At 38.5% G+C, this 25,425-nt stretch overlaps 1 protein-coding gene across 3 annotated transcripts; it reads right to left on the reverse strand.

Annotated features, from left to right (window-relative positions):
- Nucleotides 1-762: 762 nt before the first annotated feature.
- On the reverse strand, nucleotides 763-21,305 carry glyr1 (glyoxylate reductase 1 homolog (Arabidopsis)). Of its 3 annotated transcripts, XM_040159130.1 has the most exons (17): nucleotides 21,287-21,305; nucleotides 20,855-20,917; nucleotides 19,778-19,814; nucleotides 19,596-19,675; nucleotides 19,369-19,507; nucleotides 17,200-17,310; nucleotides 15,961-16,044; nucleotides 13,371-13,424; nucleotides 12,318-12,368; nucleotides 12,048-12,121; nucleotides 11,155-11,254; nucleotides 8,521-8,631; nucleotides 8,317-8,418; nucleotides 8,046-8,208; nucleotides 5,734-5,913; nucleotides 5,365-5,489; nucleotides 763-3,682 (listed from the first exon to the last, which is right to left on the reverse strand). In XM_040159130.1, exons 2-17 carry the CDS (start codon nucleotides 20,890-20,892, stop codon nucleotides 3,608-3,610), a joined length of 1,524 nt encoding a protein of 507 aa, XP_040015064.1. In that variant the 5' UTR covers nucleotides 20,893-20,917; nucleotides 21,287-21,305; the 3' UTR covers nucleotides 763-3,607. The 3 variants fall into 3 exon arrangements, with proteins under 3 accessions (XP_040015064.1, XP_040015054.1, XP_040015073.1); XM_040159120.1 differs by lacking the exon at nucleotides 21,287-21,305 and having other exon boundaries at nucleotides 20,855-20,979; XM_040159139.1 differs by lacking the exons at nucleotides 15,961-16,044; nucleotides 21,287-21,305 and having other exon boundaries at nucleotides 20,855-20,980.
- Between the last annotated feature and the right edge of the window lie 4,120 nt (nucleotides 21,306-25,425).

Genomic DNA, 25,425 nt, shown 5'->3' on the forward strand with positions numbered 1-25,425 from the left:
GGTGAGAAGGACCCACCTCAAAGAGGATGATGACAATAGAGGCTTTGTTCCACTTCAGGAACTATAGCCTCCAAAGGACATCAACAAGGCCTGTCAGGACGACAACAGTAAGCTCACAATTTTTGCCCCTCCAAAGATAAAGCTGAAGTTTGATATAGGTTTCCTATTGTGAACAAATCCCATAAAAAGACCAAAATAGTAAGTATTGTGTATGTATCAAAGCCCTGATATATCTTATTCGTCTGTGCTATGGAGTTCCATTGTTGTCCAATAACTATTAAAAAAACATCGATGAGCCTCACTGTTACACTAGGTGACATGTTCCTTCATTACCATGAACACACACACTGTAGTTTACTTTGACCCAAACCCACATCAGCCATCCTGCTGCTTGAAATACTCATCAAATCACCAAATGTGGATTAATCCACTGCTGAAAATAGTCCCCAACAAATGCACTATTTCCTCCTGTTGAGTAAAGTCTGTTAAAAACTAGTGTTCGACTGTTTTAGGAAATTACTGAGCCTTTAAAAAAATTAAACAATATATTTGTGTGGCTTTTTTTATGGTTCTTTAAAGAAAGAATAAATGTACTTGAGGCTGAGAGCCATAGAAGTCAGAAAGTATTGAGAGACCAACCCATGCATGTTGGTTTTGAGTGTTACTAAGTCGCAAATATTGGAGATCTAATCAAGTTGACTGTCCAAATAAAGTTTTCCAGAACAAGATAAAACTAGATCGGTCATTAAACATGCATTAATGTCAGCAATCAGGAGAGGATTTATTAAACAGCAAAAAAGTCTTGATATTTCCACATGTACACAAAATCATAAATATCCCCAAAACCAAATTTACACCCTCCTTTCTTTAATGGGATCCAAGTCATTGCCATTTCAATTTAATAATAAGACAGATTATATAAGCCACATATTAATAAACCATTTACACTTGAACTGAACAATCTACAGTATTAAGACAAAGATGTTAGACAGTCGCTCTGTAGAGTTAAAACCAAAAGAAGTTTTCATTAATCCCGGTTATTATAGATATAAAAGAAACCCTACTCAACCTAATATGCTATTTACATCTGTCTTCTAAAAACAGTTCTTTACACTTAGTGTGTAACCTAAATTAAAAAGTTTAAACATCATTCGTTTGGCAGAAAATCTTTCAAAATGGGATGCTGGATTCTTAACATGCAACAAAATTAGTCTGTTTTATGAGAAACCCATTCACAGATTCAATGGATCAAAACTCTAAAGGAACAAAACAACACAAGGTTTTTTTTCCTGCAAGGAAGCAATTACAGTTTTGGGTCTTCTGATGGTGCGCACTGTCCTCCAAGTTCTGCTCTCTGCTTCTTCATGTCATAGTGGATGAATAGCAGAGCTACAGCTTGCTCGTGTTTAAATAACTCAAAGCCACAACCCAGACGTTGACAGTGGGGTTGAGTATTGTTGTGCTCCTTCTTTAGACATATTTTTCTCTATTTTTTTTTGTAAGAACCATAAGAAAACAAAAAATAGATGTCATATTTACCATCGTTATTGACCCATTTCTGCACTTGCTTCGTAAAACCACTAGGGATTGATTAGAGCTGATGTGAAGTTGGCCGATCTGACAGAAAAGGAACAGCAGCATAAATCTCAAGACTCACTCTGCAAGTATGCTAACACAGATGCCTTAAACTACAATTTCACACATTCTGATCCATCTGCAGTTTTTAGTGGTGGAATGAAGAGCGCTCAAACAGGCACCGACAGATTAAAGATGCCTTTTTGATTTGTGCTTCTGTCTAGTGTTAGACAAGCCCAGTATGAGTTTCTGGCTATATCAGAACTGTTTCACATTCTCAGGCACATAACGCCTCTGGTTGAGCATACACAGCCATGCTGTGTGTCTTTTGCATATGTTGGGCATTGTCATTTGCATCTGCATACTTATCTAGGGTATGTTTTAGGCCATGTAGTAGAGGTCTTCACAGGTCCAAAATTTTGGACCCTATCCAAAACGGGCCCCATAAAAAACCTGATGTGCGTAAATTAACTAACAGAAAAATGACACCCCATTAGAATGGACTCGAGGATAACTAAACCTCATCCAGAATGTTGTGGTTTCAGAATAAACCAGCATTAAAGCCTACATGTATGATGAATCTGTCATGAGCTTGTATCAGTTGATAATACTGACGGGCCAATTTATCAGTGAGGTTCGGGAACTGAATCAGGTCTTGTATACTATGAACTCAGTGGACTTGTGAGGACCTTTACTATGAAATCAAGATTGCCCCCAATGTCATGTTACCACCTACAAAAAGATTTTGGGTAATATAAAGGGAGGGCCTTTTTTTCTACCGAAAATCTTTTTGAGGGTGATGTAAGAAATAAATAATAAAACACATCCATGTTAACATTTGGTTTGGAGCCCTGATTGGGTAAAAATGGGAATGTAGCAAACAGTTTAGCTGAAGTGAGGTGTGTGTGTGTATTAGACTGAGCACAGCTGATGATTTATTCATTCTAAAGTTTTAACTGTCAGTCTTTAAAACTAATGAAACCTTCTTACCACTAACCCACATAAAACTGTTTCAGTAGTTTGGTTTTTAATTGATTTTTTTGTCCCTTGAAGCTCTAAACTTGGCCTTCAAAACTCAGTCAAAATTTTTTATAACTCACCAGAAAAAAACAAAACAAAACATGAGGCTGGGGCTTAATTATGAACTTCAGTTAAAATGCAACTCAAAAACTGGATTCATCTATTTGCAGTGTAATATATTAAGAAAGTAAAACACAGTAGAAATGAGAACTCTTCCAAACAAAAGAAAGAAGGGTTTCAAATGTGGAAATCTCAAGTCTTGATGAGACATATCAATTATAACTGCATTTTAAGGCCTCAACACATCTGTTGCTCTTATCCTTAACCTGTTCAAGAAAGATCATTAACACCAACGTAAAAGCGTACATCATCTCCTCAAATACAAAAACAAGCCATGAACAAACTGCACCAAGAAGACCTGGAAAGAAACATAAATAAATACATCTATTATTCAAAGACTTGAGGGGTTACAATATTAAGGCAATGCAGTGGCATGTTCTTGGTGTTTTCTTTCATGGAATTCTGGACATTTAAAAAGAAAAGCAAATATCACACTCAATTAAATAAACTCTTCATTTGCACATGAACAAAAAAAACTGCGGGTTTCTTCATCCACGAAACCTGACAGCAATTTCTCTGGATTGAGTCGGACACCCTGCTCTTCACAGTAGCACTGGACCCTACATCTTCGCCAAACACCCTGCATTACTTCTACCGTTTTTTGAGTTGTCAGAAACCATAAACTACCCCACAGCAAACTGCAGCAGTGCAGTAGTATAGCCTCATGTGGAGCACTCTTACATATATTCCCCTGGTACAGTCAGTACAATGCTCAAGGTTGCCTCTAAAAAAGGAATTGCATCCCATGACCTGTGGGCAAGTTACATGGCTGGTGCTCGGGCAAAATAAAATAAAATGACTAGAATTTAAAATAAAACACTCAGTAAATGATGAGGGAGAAATAAGAAGGTATTAAAGACTGCGTGGTCCAGAGGATTGGTCACACCCCGCTCTAGTGAATGTAGGCTCTGTAGACTGCAGAAATATCATTGTCTGACTGGTCCAGTGCCTTAGCCCTCTTGTAAACCTGCACAGGAACAGAACAAAAAAAAAAGAAAAAAGAAAAAAAAGACTGAGTTGTATTGCAGATGTTTCACTCCTATCGTTATTGAGCTCTGATGATCCAGTATTAATGCAGTTGCATTGAAAAAGGTTTCAGTTTAAATAACAAGGTATATTTTGTACACCCCTAAAACACGTAATGGCTTTGAGAACCAAAAGTAAAAATTAACATACAACTCTGGATTTCATCCAGTGGTTTCCTGAATGGATGGACTCCTGAATGGGCCTAATGAGCACAGGCCAGGGAGCTCACCACTGTTAAGCTACAGTCAACACAACTTTTTCTGCAGATATTTCACATTAAAGCCTACTAGGGATGGAAGGGATTGTAGAATGAAGACTTTTAACATGAGTGCAAGAAGTGTGAGAAGAGGAAGAGTATCACTGATGGTATCTTAACATCAATCCAAAAATGGTAACGTGGAAGTGACAAAAAATAATCAGTGAATGAAAAACAGTATTTTTTGAAAGTGAAACTTTCAACAAAGTGATGAGTATCACATTAGGTCTGCAACAAATGATTACTTTTTTCCACTTTATTTCATTGAGATTCACTAATCTACCAGTTATGTTCTCAATTTAACTGATTGGCCTACAAAACTTAAGAAAATAGTGGGGGGAAAAAAAGCCAATTCCCACCTTCCAATCTCTTGTTTTGGCTTAAAAACAGTCTAAAACCCAAAGGTATTTTAGAATAATATAAAATCAAGAAAAGCAGAAAATTCTCACATTTGACAAGCTGGAACCAGCAAATGTTTGGATTTTTTTGCTTAAAAACTTGACAGCAGTTGGCGATTAATTTTCCAATTTCAGCTGTATATAGCATGACTCTGCTGTACTACTGTGGGCATTATACTGAGTTTATCTTGAGAACAGGTAAACAAGGGTCAAATAAAGGTCTGGTTCTCTCCTTTGAGTGTAAAAAAGGTCTCAGTCACTATTTGGGAATAGGTCTTTCACAGAAGACATACTGACATGTCACAGTGAAGGTATTATTTTTATTATCACAGTTAATCTGCCAACATTTTCTCAATTAATTGTTTGTTCTAGTAAACATCATAAAACTGAAAAACTCCCATTGCAGTTTCCTAGAGCAAAAGAATAAGTCCCTAAATGTCAAAATGTCTGCCGTGAAAAAGGCCTATTTATGTACTCTACACCAAATTTCATGGAAACTGATGCTGACAAAACTTTGGCCTTGTGGTGGCGTTAGTTATTACATTAAAGATACAGAAATGTTGGCGGTGGTGGTGGTGGGGGGGCCTTCTGAAGCTACGTAACCATCAAACAAGCAGTTCAGATAAAGTATACTGGCCCCTTTAAGGCAGAGTCTCTCAGACTCCACTCATTTAATCTATGAAACCATATTGTTTCCTAATGGATCAATTGTTCTTTGGCAGCATGTGGAATCTACCTCATTCATCTTAACTACACAATCAAACATTCATGAGTATTTAGAGCAGGCAGGCAGTTTGCTGATCACCGGTTCAGAATAAAATAGAAAAAAAAGATTCAGTTTTATTGTTGTCAAGTCTTTCAGCATCAAGTAGCAAAATTTTAAGACAAAAGTCTAAAATGAGCACACAAAAGCAAAGTACAAAGTAGACACCTGAAAATAAATAAATAAATAAAAGCACATAGTGGTACCTCATTGGCAGCTGCAGCCATTGGGGTTGGATGGTTGGCCATGTCACCCATGGAGATGGCTAGCCTCAGATCCTTTTGAATATGTTTCAAATAGTAGTCTGGCTTAAAGTTGCCCTGTAAAATATCTGGAAGATTCACGAAGAAAGGTTAACATAAGCCCAACTTTTAAAATATTGTACAACATTTTTAGTTTGAAATCGACAGAGGTTCATTTAAACAATTTTTCTATTGCCTCAAGTTCAAAATTTTACCATTTAAGACTGAAAGGAGAAAATTAACAAATATATACAGTACATATAAACAATTAGTAAGCAAGGTGCAGGTAAGTCAATAAACAAATGACTTAAAACTTCCTTTATGCTGACTTACTTTGGCATTTTTGGTCCACAAAGGTGCTCGCCATCTGGCCCTGGCATAGGATGTCCAGGAAGGTCTGCTGTGATTGGCCAGTGGCCTGGGCCAGAGTAAGCCCCTCTGCAATGGTGGCCATGAAGCTGCCCTGCACCATGTTGAGGATCAGCATCATCCTCGCTGCATTCCCTGCTTCACCTTAAAACACATACAAACATTTCATATAAGAGAAATATGCAACAGTCTCTTGTTGTCAGCGTACCCATGCCTTTCTGTGGGGCACCGACAGGTCAAGGGGCTTTGCAGTTAAAGGTCTACCGATTAATGTGTACAAAATGTGCCCTCAGGCAGGTTGCGCATTCTAAATAAAACACGAGACTTGGATCTGAAAATGTCAGAGATATACACTCACCAAGCACTTTATTGGGAACACCTGCATACCTCTTTATTCGTGCAATTATCCAATTAGCCAATCATGTGACAGTGCAATGTATAAAAGCAGAAAGATACAGGTCAGGAGCTTCAGTTAATGTTCATATCAATCATCAGAATGGGGAAAAATGTGATCTCAGTGACTTTGACCAAGGCATGATTGTTGGTGACAGACAGGCTGGTTTGAGTACTTATGAAACTGCTCATTTCCTGGGATTTTCATGCACAAAAGTCTCTACAGTTTAATCAGAGTGGTGCCAAAAACAAAAAACATCCAGTGAGCGGCAGTTCAGCGAAAGGAAACTGCCTTGCTGATGAGAGAGGTCAGAGGATAATGGCCGGACTGGTTAGAGCTGACAGAAAGGCTATGCTAACTCAGATAAAGACTCTTTACAACTGTGGTGAGCAGAAAAGCATCTCGGAATGCACAACATGTCCAACCTTGAGGATGGATGGGCTACAAAAACAGAAGATCACATCGAGTTCCACTCCTGTCAGCCAAGAACAGAAATCTGAGGCTGCAGTGGACATAGGCTCACCAAAGCTAGACAGATGAAGAGTGGGGGGAAAAAAAAAAAAAAAAAAAAAAACCATAGCCTGGTCTGATGAATCTGGATTTCTGCTGAGGCATGCAGATGGTAGGGTCAGAATTTGGCATCAACATCATGAATCCATGTACCCAACCTGCCTTGTGTCAACAGTCCAGGCTGGTGGTGATGTTAAGGTGTTGGGAATGTTTCCTTGCCACACTTCGGGCCCCATAATACCAATCAATCATGGTTTTAGTGTCACAGCTTACCGAGTATTGTTGCTGACCATTTGCATCCCTTTATGGCCACAACTGAACATCCTCTAATGGCTAGTACTAGCATGATAATGCACCATGTCACAAAGCAAAAGTCATCTCAAACTGGTTTCATGAACATGACAATGAGTTCAGTGTACCTCAGTGGCCTCCCCAGTCACCAGATCTGAATCCAGTAGAACACTTTTGGGATGTGGTAGAACGGGAGATTGGCAGCATGAATGTGCAGCTGAGAAATCTGCAGAAATGATGTGATGCAATCATGTCAACAGGGACCAGAATTTCAAAGGAATGTTTCGAACATTTTGTGGAATCAGTACCATAAAGAATTGATGCCGTTTTGAGAGCAAACGGAGGCCTTACTGTTTTAGTATGATGTTCCTAATAAAGTGCATGATGAGTGTATTAATGGTCATTCACTGACAAGAAACACTGCATTATTAGTGGGTTTACAATTGACCCATATTGCCTTATTTTCTGGGCTGTCGACAAGTATCTGGCATAGAATTCCCAAAGTGCAATCAGTCTTCAACGGTTATGCATAATATTTAAGGTCCCCAAAACAACATATAAGCTTCTGTTACTTCAATACAGTTTCATTTACCAATGAATGGTTGCAATTCAGTACTGATGGTCTTCCAAACTACCAGTGCTGATACAACAGTTTGAAAGCAGTGATCCTCTGAGCAATCACCGGTCAAAAGGATTGTTGTTATGACAAGTCTTTAGTATGATAGATTGTGGTGTGTTTATGAAAAGACTGAAGGGTCAGAACTGATGTTACACGTGGGGTCACAGGTCATACTCATAATTTGCCACTGACGTCACTGAAAGAAGCCAAGAGATTACATTTCCTTTTCTTTTGTCTTTATCTCAACTGTCACCATCCAATAAAGGCAATATGCCAAAAAAATTGATCTGTCAGTCTCATTCCTCTGCAAAATTCTATGGAGAAGGGTGGATCTGATAACCTTATTTCGTCATGTGCTTCCCAACTTTGTTAAAACTATTGTGAGTGTATCCAACAGGGAAGCCTGTTTCATCTGTATACTACATCATGGGCTGACTGTACACATCATTACACCCTACATACCCAGGAAGAAGGAGGTCTTTCCCATGGCCTGGAAGCAGCTGCTGCAGTCCTCATAGACTGTTCTGTCACCAGCTGCCAGGATAACAAGCATTCCGTCATTAGAGAGCTGCTGGCTTCCCGCCACTGGAGCCTCCAGGAAACGGCCACCGCGCGACGTGATCACCTAACATTCAAACATTCAAAAAACAATTTAATACAGTAATACTTAATATCTTGGTGTCATTTAGATTTCAATAACTGTGGTTACTTTGGTGTGTGCGCTGGTGTGTACCTGTGAGAGTTCCGTGATGGTCTCTGGGTCTACAGTGGACATCTCTACGTAGCATTTGCCTGGCCTGATTCCCTGCAGCACTCCACTGGGTCCTAACACCAACTGGAGAGACACAGACACAAAGACATGGGGAAGTTTTTACCTGTAAGCCAGTGATTCATACCTCCACAGGAAGCCATTTACTGTAGTTGAGATGAAACTCACATCCCTGGCAGCCTTTGGGTCAGAGACACAGGAGAAAGTGATGTCACACATGGAAGCCACCTCTGCCGGAGTCCGGCCTAACCTGGCGCCCTCTTGGATGAACAGGTCACACTGGAACACAGCAGGCAGGAGTCATTAGCAGCATGCCAACACAGATCTATGATCATTCTGTCATTTGACAACATACTGTGCATTCAGAAAGTATTCAGTCGCCTTCTCTTTTTTCACATTTTGTTATGTTGCAGTCTTATGCTAAAATTGTTTAAATTAATAAATTCCCTCATCAATGTCCACTCAATATCCCATAATGAGAAAGTGAAAACAATTTTAGAAAATTTTGCAGATTTCTTAAAAAGGAAAAACTGAAATATCACATTGACATAAGTATTCAGACCCTTTACTCAGTACTTAGTTAAGCATGTTTGGCAGCGATTACAGCCTTGAGTCTTTTTGGGTATGATGCGACAAGCGTTGCACACTTGGATTTGGGGATGTTCTGCCATTGTCCTTTTGCAGAACCTCTCAGGCTCTGTCAGGGTGGATGGGGACCATCAGTGGACAGCCATTTTCAGGTCTCGCCAGAGATGTTTGATTGGGTTCAAGTCAGGGCTCTGACTGGGCCACTCAAGGACATTAACAGAGTTGTCCCTAAGCCACTCCAGTGTTTTCTTAGTTGTGTGCTTAGGGTCATTGTCCTGTTGGAAGGTGAACCTTTGGCCCAGTCTGAGGTCCTGAGCACTCTGGACCATGTCTCCATCAAGAATATTTCTGTACTTTGCTCCGTTCAGCTTTCCTTCAATCCTAACCAGTCTCCCCGTCCCTGCTGCTGCAAAACACCCCTGCGGCATGATGCGGCCACCTCCATGCTTCACCGTTGGGATGGTATTAGGAAGGTTATGATTGATTCCTCTAGACATGACACTTAGAATTGAGGCCGAACGGTCAATCTTAATTCCATCAGACCAGAGAATGTTGTTCCTCACAGTCTGAGAGTCCTTTAGACGCTTGCAAACTACAAATGGGCTTTCATGTGTCTTTCTTTGAGGAGAGGCTTCCGTCTGCCCAATCTACCATAAAGCCGAGATCGATGGAGTGCTGAAGTGATGGTTGTCCTTCTGGAAGTTCCTCTCATCTCCACACAGGATCTGTGGAGTTCAGCCAGAGTGACCTTCAGGTTCTGGATCAGGTCTCTTATCACGGCCCTTCTCCCCTGATTACTAAGTCTGGTCGGGTGGCCAACTCTAGGAAGAGTCCTGCTGGTTCCAAACTCCTTCCATTGAAGAATTATGGTGGCCACTTTGCTCTTGGGAACCTTTTTGTAGCCTTCCCCAGATCTGTGCCTCATCACAATCTTGTCTCTGAGCTCTGCATGCAGTACCTTGGACCTCATGGCTTGGTTTTTAGTTAATGTCCAATCAATTGAATTTACCACAGGTGGACTCCAATCAAGATGGGAGGCACATGAGCTAAACTTCAAGTAGCAAAGGGTCTGAATACTTGGGTCAATGTGATATTTCAGTTTTTTCCTTTAATAAATTTGGAAAAATTTCTATAATTCTATTTACGCTTTGTCATATTGAATGTAAATTGATGAGGGAAAAATGAATTTAAAATTATTTTATCATAAGGCTGCAACATAAAATGTGAAAAAAAGTGCGGTATGCGGCCTTTCATTAAAAGGTACCCTGTTTTGTTTTCATGTAAACAGAGTCATGTTTACATTCAGTGTTATTCACCAAGACACATTTGTATCCTTGAGGTCTAGTAAAGCTGTCAAATGCATTTTCTCACAAAACATTTGCAAAGCTGATTTTTTAAAGTATTTTAAATCCTGAATTTTTTACACCCATGATTACAATCAAGCAGACTTGTTCTTCTCTGTCTTTGGTAGCACATTGCAGTGTTTCTAAGTGTATTATTGCCATCTGTAGATCACTTGAAAAGTATGAAATCATGGGCAGGAAGGTATATTATGTCACCGTGCATGCATGTGCGACCTCATGTACAAAACAAAATGGGTTCCAACTAAAAAAAAAAAAAAAAAAAAAAACTTCTCCAGGGAACTTTTAAGACTCAGAATAGTGTCACTCACCTCTGGTACAATAAATGTGTTGCTGTTTGAAAACACCATTTATTGTGGCATTGATCAATGCCTTGTCTTTGAACTCTTAAACTAAACAAATTCTAATGTGAAATCTTAATCAGTTTTCACTAGGATATGCATCTTATGTGTTTCACCCCAAATGTTTCTTCTTGCACTGTCCACAATTCACTGCTTCATCCTCTCTCAGCTGCTGGTCTTTTCTCCCTCTTTGTGGTACCTCTCTGTGAATGGGTGGTCTTGAGTCTCGCTCTTATATGTATATGTATTGGCTATCCTCTTTAATTTTTTGATTTCAAGAATTAAACCAACTGCTTAAAAAGCCTACAATTATTACAGTGATAAAAAGACACTGAACATCAGCAGACACACAGTAAGAAGTTTGAAATTAAATATATTATTAATCAGTAAATTATCAACACTGCCAACATGTCACTAATGCTATGAGACTCATCAGCATCAGTATCAACAATGATTTTAAAGTAGATAATACAGTTTCCTGTGTGACAGTGACTGTGTGTTGCATTATGCACCTTTTCTGCTGTGCGATTCCACACTGTGACAACGTGACCCATTTTCAGCAGGTTGGAAACTATACCGCTACCCATCAGCCCCAGACCCAGGAACCCTATCCTGGAGGGCAAAGTCCGAGAAGAACAAACAAATCAAAACATGAGCAAACAAATGATGAAATGAAAATTTTACATTCATATACAATCACTGAGCACTGAATTTGGAACACCTGTACAAATGCTTACTTATGCAACTGTTCGATCAGCCAATCATGTGGTCACAGTGCAATGAATAAAATCATGCAGATACAGGTCAGGAGCTTCAGTTAATGTTCTCATCAATTATCAGGATGATCAAAAATGTGATCTCAGTGACTTTGGCCAAGGCATGATTGATGGTGCCAGACAGGCTGGTTTGAGTATTTCTGAAATTGGTCATCTCCTGAGATTTTCACACACAACAATGTCTTGAGTTTACTCAGGGATGGTACTGAAAACGGAAATGCCTTGTTGATGAGAGAGGTAGAACGGGAGATTGGCAGCATGAATGTGCAGCTGACAAATCTGCAGAAATGATGTGATGAAATCATGTCAACATGGACCAGAATATCTAAGGAAAGTTTCCAACATCTTGTGGATGGCACGAAGAATTGGGGCTGTTTTGAGAGCAAAAGGAAGCCTTACCTAGTATTAGTATGGTGTTCCTAGTTATGTGCTTGGTGAGTGTATTCGTGTGGTCTAAGCTAAAATCCACTGAACCCTTTCAAAAAGGTTCCTAAATGACAACTAAATTAATTAATAAAATCAGTAATAGCAATCCTAGGTGTTAACCTTGTGATCCATTTTCCAGATAAATTTAGTAAGTAATTTTCATAATGGTGTGCAATAATGCTGTAATGAGGATGTGCTAATACCTTTTATCTGTGGGTGTGATGCTGCCATTGATGGCTGTGCTGTCTGCTGCTTGGATAGATGTTGACCCTGTGTCCTGCACAATCAAAGCACAGTCAATATCATACTGAAGGAAACAAAAAGTCTTGCCTAGCTTTGCTAAGCATTATGTATGGAAAAAAACATGTTGCTGAAATTTTGCTATTTAAACACTCTACAGTTTAAAATCAATTTGTACAAGTAAAAAGATATTCTGACCGGCTACTTTTACAATAATTCATTGGTTACTTTACCTCTTCAACAATCTTCAGGCGCTTGCTAATGGGTTCCATTGATGAGGCTGGCTGTGGGCAGAGAGGAGAGAAACAAGAGATGACCAATATACTATACTCTACACACACGTCACACTGTAATGCCAAATTCACATCAGATTCTATGTATCTTGAGTAAAACTAACTAAATAATTACAAAATTATGTAATTTTGTAATCACAAAATTATGTAGTAAAAATTGTATCAAACAGTTACTAACAAACAACACTAAATGCAGATCAGTCACATCCAGGTGACGCCTGGTCTGTATCTGGCTAAATTTTAGTAATTATTTTTATTTTTGTCCTTTGTTCTTACTATTTGATCTAAAAATTTCACTTTTTTCACTGTATTTTATTACTTTATGCCTGCCCTTTGCAAAAGGACTTTGTAATCACTACTTTGGATAAGTGCTATATTAAATTTTTTTATTATCATTATTTCTTATTAATAACTGTTCCAATATTGTGTATTGAGTTGGTGTATTTGATTGGTACATCCATTGCTCTAAGAATGAAATGACATTGTTATTTCTGTATATTTTGTGGCTTCATTTCATCTTATTTCATTGGTATTATTAAAAAAAAAAAAAAAAAAAAAAAACTTAAACATGGACGTATGCCCAGAAACATTTAGAGCTGAATGTAGAAATGTCATTAAGCAAATCCCCTGCAGGTTGGCAAAGAAAGAAGATTTACCAGTTTAACCGTAGGCTGTTTCAGTTTAACTATTACAAGCCTACGTTAGGGGGTGGGTTGTGCCATGACAAACACTACAACCTCTGGGAAACTCAGCTTGGGTGTGTCGAGATAACACAAGGTGCTACATTAACATCTTACCTCTACTGATCAAATCAGAGCCAAGCTGACACATTCAGAGACAAACAAGTCTACAGAGTCTCAGACTAGCTATCAAATGATATGAGATGTGAAGATGTAACAGACAAAATAAAACACATTCCTCTAACTTAACCTGAAAAGAAAAAAAATTATAAAGTTCAGAAGTGTCAATACTGAGCAGCATGCTTTCTCATACCTTCTCAGACTGGCTCAGTAGGAAGTGATGAAAATGTGGGTCATCCTTCACAGGCTGCAACAGAAGCAGAGTTCAATGCGACAGTGTTCTCTTTACATATGGGTATGTACTGACCATGTGCACGTACAATGTGCAGTAATCCTTGAATCTACACTGCACAGTGCTAACACATCAAGGCTCCCATCATGGTCTTTTTAGAAAGTGCCATGATTTTCTACAGTTTGTGGTCAAATTTGGGATTGGTTCCATTCATGGCCTAAGAATTGGATTGTGCCCCAAAGTGTTGATGACGAAAGGCAAATTAAAATTCTTCTCAATTCCCAGATGTTACTCATTGCCCAGCTAAATTCAATTTTCAATTCTCAATTATCTCAAAACTCTACAGTTAAGCAAAAACTCCAAAACCAATGAGAACCCTGTGTGTGTCAACTGCTGCACAATTCATTCAGGTTAAAAAGACATAAGTTTTTTAGCCACATTGGTTGAGTCTTAGAATACTAACACCAGTGCAGAAAAAGAACACAGCTTGCTATTCAAAAGAACCAGAGGTATACCAATAGCAAAGCTTTACAAGTGACACTGCTGTGTGCTTTATATAGTGAATGGAATGACTGGCCTTTGAAGTGAAAATTGAACATAATGTCCCAAAATTCTCTTTTTACATAATTTATACGGGCTCGGCACTGATCACTATGTAACTCTTCCTGCCAAAACCTGAAAAACAAAAAAAATACAAAATATTAAGTTTATGTTAATTGTATGAAACATCAGTGTGTGCTTAGCAGGTCTTAAAGTGAAAATAAGTAATCTTTTGGAGAAATGTGTGTAACAGAGTGGCTGAGTAGGAGTCCTCTGAAACCAGACTGCATTGATTCCCATACATCAGGTACGCATCTACACCTCAATTAAGATGATCAGTTCAACCCACTAAGCCAGTCACTGTCTGCTTCTCCCTATGTAAGTGGAAACTGCTTACATTTGTACAACTCCAAATACACAGTTGCATGCTTTCACAGTTCCATTTCAGCCTTAAAACTAAAATTAACTGGATTTAGATTTCTAAAGCAGCAAAATGACCACAAAACAGGCACATACCTTTTTTTCCCCAATATGTTGCATTATTGTAGATGAAGGAAATTGTTATGTTTTGCACAGAATTACAACTAAAACAAGGAAATTGGCTGATTCTGCTTACAACTCAACAGCCCTAGAGAAGGCTGAGAGCAGGAGTAGGTGGCAGTGCAAGCTCTCTACGGGTTGAGTTGTATTAACCTGCACACTAACTGCATTCAAAAACTTATAAAGCAGGGGGATGCACTGTTTCCACTATGAGGAGTAACCACTTACAACGATGTAAATTGAGGCCTTTTGGAATCAGATAATATCATTTTATGCAATTTTTGGAATTCCAAAGTTGTTGTGCTAACACTGGAACAGCAAACTCACCACTTTTTACGGTAGCAAAAATGTTTCCACTGACATAAAGAAGACCTGTTAATGACTCGCCTTTTTTTGGGGGTGTGATGTTTCTTTACACACACGCAAAAACCTGGTCATCATACTGGTTTAAGAGCAATTTATATCAGTAGTGGTCATCAACCCTGGTCCTGAAGAGCAGGCTGCTAATAGAAAGCAGGCAGCCTACTAGGAAATCACACATTTCTGGGTCAAGTCGACTAAACCACAGCCTCCGTTCGGGCCTTCAAATACAGAGTAGCGCTGTTAAAAATCGTCCAAAAATTATGTTAGATTATTCTCTCTTTTGAGAAAAAAAAAAAAAACACACACACACACACACACACACACACACACACACACACACACACACACACACACACACACACACACACACACACACACAGGTTCAAACCATTCAAATGTCTATTTTGCGCATTATGTACATACGAGGACAAACAAATACAATGAGAGACCTACCTACCTACTGGTACGTGGGTGCATATTTTCGAGTTGTGCCCTACCTAACGGTAGTTTACATAGCATGCATACAACTTTATCTCAAGGTTCCACAATTTTGCCGTCTACTGACCAAAATTTGAAGTATTTCCAGACAGGGATTGCTTGGAGTGCAAATCACTCTTTCTGCTGCGTACTTGGGTTGTGAACTCTCTGCCATCATCACTACATGGTTGTTGTTTAGTTTTTTTCTAATTTCAGCTTGAACTACATTTCAGTGAAAGTGGTGATGTGCGACTCCTTTTCATCATGCAGTGCATTCAGTACAGCTGCCCAGGCCCATGCGAGAACTCGCGAGTCAGACAGACGTGGTATTGCTGCTTTTAACCCCCCACATTCGAATATTATGTACACAATCAAAATGTCTATTTTTTCTCACAATTCGGTTATATATTTTTAAATAATCAAATTTAGAATGTTCGTCAACAGCCCTAATACAGAGTTGTTGACCATCTCAAGCGCACATGCCAAACAAACAGTTTGAGTAGTCAAGAGTGAGCACCAAACAGGTCAGAAGGGAAAGGTCTGCAGTTGTTGGTGATTAAAGCCAAAGGTAAAGGTCAGGTAGAAGAACAACAAGGCAAGGCAGGCTTGGTGGGAATGGGGGTTCACCTACACTGCTTTCCCATTTGAATCCTGAGCCAGGTCCAGCCCCCAGTCTCTCAATAGTGGATGGCTCGGGGTCAGAGTCAGTTAAGTCCTTAAGGAGGAGAGAGACACATATTCACCTTTTAAATCAAAGGGTGAATTGACAGAGTTCCATGTCTGTAGTGGGGCATGTTTCTCTATCATATATGGAGAAAACTATGTTAACTGAATTCCATTCCCCTCCACTGTATTAGGGTGGTGGCAGAAATCTCAGACAGACAGGCATCTCAAAATCTGAACAAACACCACCAAACTGATCTGCATGGATAGATACCACTAGAGATAAGAGAGAAAATATGTTTTACATGTAACTACTACAAAACTACGAATAAATCAAGTCGAGTTGAATTTTATTGAAATAAACAAAAGATTCAGCTTAGCAAGATAGCCTTGCTAGCATCAGACCATTTTCAGTTGTTTATTTTGCCACATGATTCATATTCATGCAGCAGTACGATAGTGGTTCCTGTAGTAATGTTTGTTGAAGTATTCCTTGTTGTGTTGTGACATCACATCCACTTGACAAATCACAATCACCAGCACTGTTGGTAACCAGTGACAATACGTAGAACTCAGATTTAATATCATCATCTGAGCAGTGCCTAAGTTTAGTTCTAAGAACATTTCTGCATGTGGAAAAGGGCTTTTTCACCACACTTACTAACCAAGAAAGTCAGGATAGTTAACTAGTACCTGGGTTAGGTGGAGCTTACTCTTACTAGTATCCATATTGTGTGTCACATTATTCATTTTTGTGTATAAGACTCAGCAAGGTAATACTGAACATGTTTTTGCCATTGTGAAGCATCATTTAACAGATGTGATCACTTTAAATTGTAGGACATTAAATGTACATTGCAGGTTTAATAGAGACATTTTCATCAGATTGTTTTATGGGTCAGTCTAATGCCTGACCTGCTTTGAAGGTGAATAAAACTGTAGGTCAAATATATGATTCTTTGAAAAAGTTTACATTCCTTATAGACAATGAGGGGATCTGTGGATGGCTTGATGCATTGAGGAGAGAAGGATGAGGTTAAGAACTTGTTAACAGTCTATACTGTAAATCTGTAGTGTGTCTCTTCACTTCTCCAGTTCTCTTTTTGCTATCTTTTTTGTCTTTTCTAAATAGTGTACATTTTGAGTAAAAATCTATTCAACTAATATTGACAGACCAAATGTTTTAACTTATCAGTGTCCAACTGACCTTCTCAGAGGGGTCCTTCAGGGCACTGAGATCCTCATCATCTTCCTCCAGTATTTTCAGTGGTTTGTTAGGCATCTTCTTTCCTTTTGAGTCTCCTTTGCCATCTGAGTTCTGTCAAAAACAGAGATCATCATTTTGTGCTGCCAGTTTAGCATGTCAAGAGAGTTGTACGCAGTCTGATAATCTTTCAATTTAGTACGTCTTTAAAATAAGCCATGACTGACCAGGTTCCATGTACACTGAGCAAAAGAGAAAACAATTTGTTTCCTATGTTTAATGCACTGATTCTGAAGGGCAGATGGCCTGCACAGAGAACATATGTCCAAATGTATAAACATTTGCTGAGACTGAATGTGAGTATTCCATGAAGGAAGTCTGGTAGAGCAGGACTCATTGAAAAGAGTCTTACTTCGTTAATTGTTAATTTGATTTGATCAGTTTCAGTGGTGGAGCCAAAGCTGCAATGATTAAACAATTAATTCATTAGTCAATCAAAAATTAATAGGCAACCATTTTGATAATTGATTAATTGTTTCTCGCATTTTATTTTAGCAAAAATGTCACAAAATTTGCTGCTTCCAGCTTCCCAAATGTGAAAATTTGCTGCTTTTCTTCGTCTCATATGACAAGCAATTAAATATTTTTGGGTTTTGGATTATTGGTAGGTCAAAACCAGCATTCTGATGAAGTCAGACTGGGCTGTCGGAAATTAAGAGGGACCCTTTTCCCTTTTTTTGACATTTTATAGACTAAACGGTTGATCGATTAACCAAGAAAATAATTGGAAAACTGATTGATAGTGAAACTAAATCATTAGGTACAGCTGTGCTGGAGATAAACACATTCCATTCCATTAATTGTCACATTTACCTAGGTAACAAGAAAAAACTATATCTTTGTAAACACACCAATGCACAAGATACTCTGTCTTTGTCGATGCCCCTCTTATTAATTTCTTTTACCTAACAATAAAAATAAAATCGTAAATTATTATGAGAAAATTTTTAAAATGTTTAGTTGTTAAGAATTTGTTTAGGCATCTGTTTTCTAAGATAGAAAATCAATATAAAAATAGGCTATATTTCATATATCTTGTGACTACCAAATGAGTAACAGATTTAGTAATACCTTAAAAACATTTGTTATCTCGTTCACATAGCAGAATGGTTGCAGGTATAAATGGCGTTAATGAAGGCATTAATAATATTTAATAATGTTTGCACAAGTCATGTTGTATGATGTAGTTGTATTTCAGTTGATGGAGCCAGGGCCAGATGAAAAATGGGAACGATGCAGTTTATGGTTGGCACCCCTTTATCTAAAAATATTTCATCATTACATTATTACTGGCGCATTTTCATCTCTACACCTTATCTACAATTATGGTCACTGCCCAGCAAAGTGCATAGCTGCTGACCACCATTAAACCGCTTTATCAGCCAACACGTCATGTCTTCTGTTTCAGCGTCTTTACGAGCATCCATTATCATCATCTGTGATGTGAAAATATTAGGGCTGTAGTGTCCTGGTCAAGTTGTCGATATGCTCTCCTCCAACCAAATTGTCATTGGTCACCCTGTTTTCACAATTTTGAACTCACCCAACCTAATGGAGACTGCTAGGTCTAACTTATTTAATGTTTACTGAATGTTTACTTGGAGTCAGCTCCAAAATAATTGACAGCATGTCAAAGAAGTCGGCAGTGTGGCTGTGTTTTGTTAAAAGCTGTTAAAAGGGATGACCAAAAAGTCAAGTGTAAACTTTGCAAACAGCCGTTTGCAGTAAGCCCTTCATGACATCCTTTCGGTACATTTTGAAACAGGTATCTGTAGATTCCAGATCCGAACCAGAAAAATCTAATCTGAAATTCTCGGACAAAGTTACATCTTATCGCATTGTAATGCCCAGTGTCTTCTAGGAGATATTTTGTAATTCTAGTGTTATATAATTTTTTATGATATAGCCATTGTATTTCCACCTGTAACCTTCTGTTAATCATTTTAGAGAAGTCAGTGTGAAATCCATGCATTTGGGGCATGTGAATAAAAATCAAAAACCTAAAGTAAAGTAATTACTATTTCTGGATGAAAAAGAAGAAATACAAACTTGCTATAAAGGCAAGATCCATTACAAAGTGCTGAATTAAGTGTTAGAAGACAACCCCCTCACCTGTTCTTTTCCCTTTGCTTTCTTTAGGAAGTCTTCCACTGCATCAACTGCCTGCTGGAAGCGCTTTCCTTTATTTATCTTGATCATCTCCTCTTTGTGGGCATGGTAGGGCTTCAGCTGTTCTACTTTGATCCAGGCACTGGACAGGCACACAGAAAAACAGCTCTTACACATTTGGTGGAGAAGGCATTGTGAGGTCAGTCAGGTACCTTATAATGCATACTTACTGGTCTTCAGTTCCAAAGAATTTCACAAAATGGCATTTTTTGCCCCTGGGCTTTTTCAGGTCCTTAGGAGGGCTTACTATCTGAAATGTGAATAAATGTTATAGTGCAATATTAGCATAAGAATTGACATGAACATGGTAAAATGTATTTGATCCAGCCATTGACATGTCTTCACTCTTTACCTTTCCTGGCCATGGTGGGTAACGACCCAGCTTCCCCCTGAAATAATAGTGATACATTTAGCCTTGGTATATGTCTTGCTGGAAGTATATCAGTATATTTTTGGTACCAAATGCATCCTTAGCACCAAGTATCGGTTCCACTTGATCCTTTCTTTGTTTCTCTTAGTTTGCCGTTATGTCCTCATAAGTTGTACAACATTTCCTCTTGCCACATTAGACGATTTCGCAGTGTTTGTCAGACGCAAATAACAATTTAATACTATTTAGCAGTAGCCACGTGTCAATTCAAGTCTGACAGCTGTCAATGTTAAATAATAGGACATTCAAAGCAGCAGGCAACTAAAAGAGGTAACAAGAGAAAACAAATAGATACTGCTAGAATTGCTGTGTAACGTTAGGGAAATCGTTTTCGTTATGCGTTTTGCTAATATACAAGGCAACATGCCCCACTTTCTCTCGTGTATTTTGTATTATTGGATAATACTATCATGAAACTGGTGCAACAAAGTCACATGTGATGACCAGTTTGATGTTAATCTCCACAAGTGTCACATATGTGGGTTGAATTTAAGGGAAAACTCGATAACACAGATGAACAAGTCTAGCCTGCGGAGACAGAGCTGCTACAGTTAACACGGAAGCCGAGCAGATGCAAAGCGACCTACAGTAGAGATCCGCTTAAGCTACAGTATTAGCGAAGCTCGTCACAGACCACATTACATTATAAAATTGAGAGTATTTGGTGAAGCTTTGCAGATAAACATGTTCTGGCAAGAACTTAGACTACAACAGATAGCTTTTCCGGACAAAAACATATCTTCCTTAAGTTTAAACCATATCTGTATCTTGTCCGCTAGCTAGCAGCTAACGACGGCTGTTGGCTGAGTCAGCTTGGTTAGCAATTTGTTTGGGTTGACCATCAACTAATCTACTACGCGAACACTTCCATGAACTTACATCTGGTAACTACCAATAAGAAAAAATAGCGTTAAACTAACAAGTACAGCACTACTTCTGGCAATGCCAGATCATTTAGCAGAAACGAAGGCGTTTAACAATATTTGAAGATTATCTCACCACACTAGGTCCCCGATCCTCAGATGCACCGTCGCCATCTTAAAACTTTAATAAAACGTCGTACTGAATGAGGGGGGAAGACAACACACACCCACTAATCACATGTGAGGCCAAACCCGTCCTCCCTATGTAACATCCGCTACGCTGCTGTGTTTATTGTTACTTTGAATAATGTTTCTAGCAAAGCCTAAACCTATACAAGATATACAGTGATTTAAAACAGCGTTAAAGCTATAAACAAATTTAATATCAAAGAGAAAGAAATAACTGAACAGCGATGAAAACAGATGCTGTGTCGTCAAATCTGCATTCCACAAACAAATACGTTTATATATTATACTATATGGTTCATATTATGTATGTACTGGATTTATAAGGAGCTTTAGTTTCACTTGGTTTAAAGCAATTTCTGTAAAAATCTTAAACCACAACCTGGCTGCTTCTATGTTCAGCTGTTTTAAACGGGAGTTATTGCCACCTATTGGTAGGAGGACCACTTTTTCTAGGGGCCCCTGGAGGTCTTCTAGGTAGGGTGACCAGACGTTCCGGTTTTTAACTGTGAAGGAAAAATAGACCAGAGAGACAGACCGGACAGCAAAGCAGAAGGCAAGACGTCCTGAGAAGGCAAGACGTTCATGTATAAGCCAACAGAGAGGGCTGGCTGCTCACTATTCATATAACGCTTCTTCTACAATTAACCACACGCTCGCCTAGTCTTCGAGAAAACTGCTGTGTTAAACTCGACCAGACTTAAGCAAGTGTCAAGTGAATCCAAAACATGTCCAAGGGTTAGAATGAGCTGTGGGGTTACGGATTTAGGAATCGTACTACCTAGTGATATCTGATTTGTAGGCATATCATCTAATGCATGTAGGCTACCATCTACAAATATAGTGCATAATTTTTAGTTGAACATATTTAATATGCTGTTTGTTTAGCAGGCGTTCAAGGGCTAATTTGGACCACCTCTGTAAATTGTTACACAAATTGTACATGGAGAATATGACTTTGCCTGAAAAAAAAAGATTTTTTTTTGATGCTTTAATCCCTGTAGGGGGAGGGGAGAAAGACTGGATAGTTAGAAGAGTGAAGTAAATAGAGGAAGAAAGTTAAAGAAATGGTCACAGAACCTGCCAATTTATTATTCTTAACAATAAAATACAAAAACGAGGCAAATATTGGGAATCTGTTAGCCAAAGCATTTTATCTAATAGTGTACTATTTATTATTAAAGACCATTTTCTTTAATGAGTGTTCCATAGTTTACCATAGCTTTACTCACCATGGTAGCCTACTGTATGGTAATCTGACATGGTTTACAAAGTTACTTAGTTAGTACCCAATTTTATCCGTCACCCTTCACCATAGTTTATTACAGTACAACAGCTACCATGGTCAAAATACATGAAACCAGAACTTTTCCCCTTTTTAAAAAAAAGATAAAAACATTGGATATTTTTAATGATATATTTACCGTCAAACTGGAAATGTCCCCGGTTTTTATTTCAGAAATCTGGTCACCTTACTTTTAGCTCTTATCGTCAGTAGATATTAAGGCACACTTGCAGTACAGCATTAAATATTTGTAGCCAACAATTAGCACGTGTAGTAACATATCTGTGCGCAAAGTATTTAACAAAAATATATATGTGGATGTATAAATAACTGAAAAAGATCAATAACTTTGAAAAAGTTATTGATAAATATTAAAGTTGATATGGATCTATTAAACATTATTCAAGAAACAAAAAATTCAAAGTTAGGCATGATAATTCTTTGTTGACTTTGAAAATAGTAGTTTGGCATTCTTAACACAAAATCCACTTGCTAGCTTTTTTTCTGGAGCTTTCAACTGCATGTCGCAGTTGTCATGAGGCGCTGTCTGCTGTGAAGAATTAAAAAAGGAGGATCTTGAATTCAAATTATTTTTTCAGTCTGAAAAAAAACCCTCTACAAATCCAGTTAATGTACAGTGGCAAGGAAAAGTATGTGACCTCTTTTGAATGACCTGGTTTAGTTACAAGTAAAGACAAACACAATGTGCCTAAGCTAATAACACACAATCAATTATAATCTTTTGTGTATTCGTTGACCACACGATTAAACATTCACATCGCTGGTGGAAAAAGTAAGTGAACCTTTAGATTTAATAAATGGTTGAACCGTCTTTGGCAGCAATAACCTCAAACAAGCGCTTCTGGTAGCTGCGGATCAGACCTGCACAACATTCAGGAGGCATTTTGGAGCATTCTTCCTACTAATCTATTTCAGTTCAGCCATTTTCTTAGGATATCTGTTGTGAACAGCTCCCCAAGATCATTCCACAGCATCTCAATTGAGTTAAGGTCTGGGCTTTGACTTGGACACTCCAAAAGGCAGATTGTCTTTGTTTGAAGTCATTCTGTAGTAGATTTACTTCAATGTTTAGGGTCATTGTCCTGCTGCATCACACAACTTCTACTGAGCTTAAGCTGGCAGGCAGCTAACCTGGCATTATCCTGTAAGGTACCTTGATAAACTTAAGAATTCATTTTCCCCTCAATGATGGCGAGCTGTCCAGGCCCAGAGGTAGCAACGCAGCCCCAAATTATGATGCTCCCTCCACCGTTGGGATGATATTTTCATGATGGTATGCAGTGCAGTTTTTACACCATATGCGTGTTCTTCCCAAACAATTCAACCTTAGTTTCATAAATCAACAAAGCATTTTCCCAGTACCGTTGTGGAGTACCAAGCTACTCTTTCGCAAACTTCAGGTGTGATGGTTTTTAGGAGTGCAATAGTTTCCTCTATGGTGTTCTGCCATGGACACCATGCACCATATAACCATGCACCATCATTTGCATATAGTACACTCGTGAACAGAGAATTAATCAGCTCCAATGATTCCTATTACTTTGTAACACTTTCCAGCTTGATGCAGATCAACAATTCTTAATTTTAAGTCTTCTGAGATCTCTTTCATGCGAGGGGGGATACACATCAGCAGATGCTTCTTGTGAATAGAAAACTCAAAATGATTGAGTTAATGAATGAATTAACTCACATGAATTAATAGCCCAGGGCATTGACTCTAAAACTTTTTCTGTCGTGCCCTCCTTTGGAGGAAGAAAAATTTCATGCACCCCACCCCAACAAAGTGGTGACAAAATTGGCCAATTTTAATTATCGAAATAATATCAAAATCATGATCTTGTCTAACAAGTGAGGAAGGATCTTGTCTCTGCCTTGAAGCTGAAGATTTAAATTTATTCAGCTTTACAAATACATCGCTGAGATAAGCAAGTTTCATCAGAAATTGTTCATAACTAAACTTGCTTGCAACTTCATGCATTCATTTCTCCTCCAAAAACACCTGTTTTCCTCTTTACCAACAGAAGTCAAGGAGTTTTGGAGCAAGCTGGAAGCAAGAGGAATAATAAAAGATGAAACAAGGGAGCTACATGGATCCAGCAACAACAAACCAACAACAAAACCAAAAACAAAACCAAGACAAACACAGAGAACCAAGAATCGTCAGATAACAACAACACCAAGACCACTGCTGCCATCAACAAGACGAACAACTGGAAGGCAAGAACCAGGACAGTATCCACAAAGATCTCAGTGGGCCTACAATGACATCATCAAGAATCCAAAGAAATGCCTCAAATATCTGACATGGGGAATCACATACCAGCTCCTGAAGACAGAGGAGATGCAGACCCTGAAGAACTACAGGCCTATCACCTGCCTACCAACAATGTAAAAGATCATCACCTCCATCATCACTGAGAGGATTTATAGCTTCCTCAACAAAAACAACTTGCTACCAGCAGAAGAGATGGGATGTAAGAAAGGAAGCTACAGGGACAGATACTTAGCAATAAAGCCATGTTGCAAGAGGTCAAATCAAAGAAAAAGAACTTGTCAACAGCATGGATCGATTACAGGAAGGCATTTGACAGTGTGCCATACTTCTTGATAGAGAAGAACCTCAAGATCTACAGAGTCTGCCCAACAACTATCAAATTCATCAGGGAGAGGATGAAGACCTGGAAGATGACCCTGAATCTCCAAACTGCAGACTGGTCGTTAGTATTGAGACCGATCAACATCAGAAGTGAGATCTTCCAAGGGGATTTACTATCACCACTGGTCTTCTTCTTTGCCAAGGACAAGGACTTCAAATTTTTAATATTTATCATGTTTCTAGACTGTGGTATTTCTGCTTTTACTTAAATATAGGATGTTAATACTTCTACCACCACTGCATAATGAGTTCCGCAAGTAAAGATTTTTAGTGGCTTTAGCATAATTCATAAATCAGGCACCCCTTAAGTAATTTTATATAAGATCTAATTTGGGTAGTAGGATTCATATCCATAACACTATTGAGGCCTAACTGTGATATATCAGGTGCAGTATGTTGGTATTACAGAAAGGAACCTACAACTTATTTTATGAACTTGTTATGGCTGATTTTCTTTTCTTTTTTTGAAAATATGATTTACGACAGTTGACCTTTATTTGGATAGTGAAGTGTTGAGAAGTGACAAGATGTCAGGGGAGGGAGGACGGGGAATAACATG

This window comes from Xiphias gladius, chromosome 3 (assembly GCF_016859285.1).
Source record: "Xiphias gladius isolate SHS-SW01 ecotype Sanya breed wild chromosome 3, ASM1685928v1, whole genome shotgun sequence".
NCBI classification, from domain to species: domain Eukaryota; kingdom Metazoa; phylum Chordata; class Actinopteri; order Istiophoriformes; family Xiphiidae; genus Xiphias; species Xiphias gladius.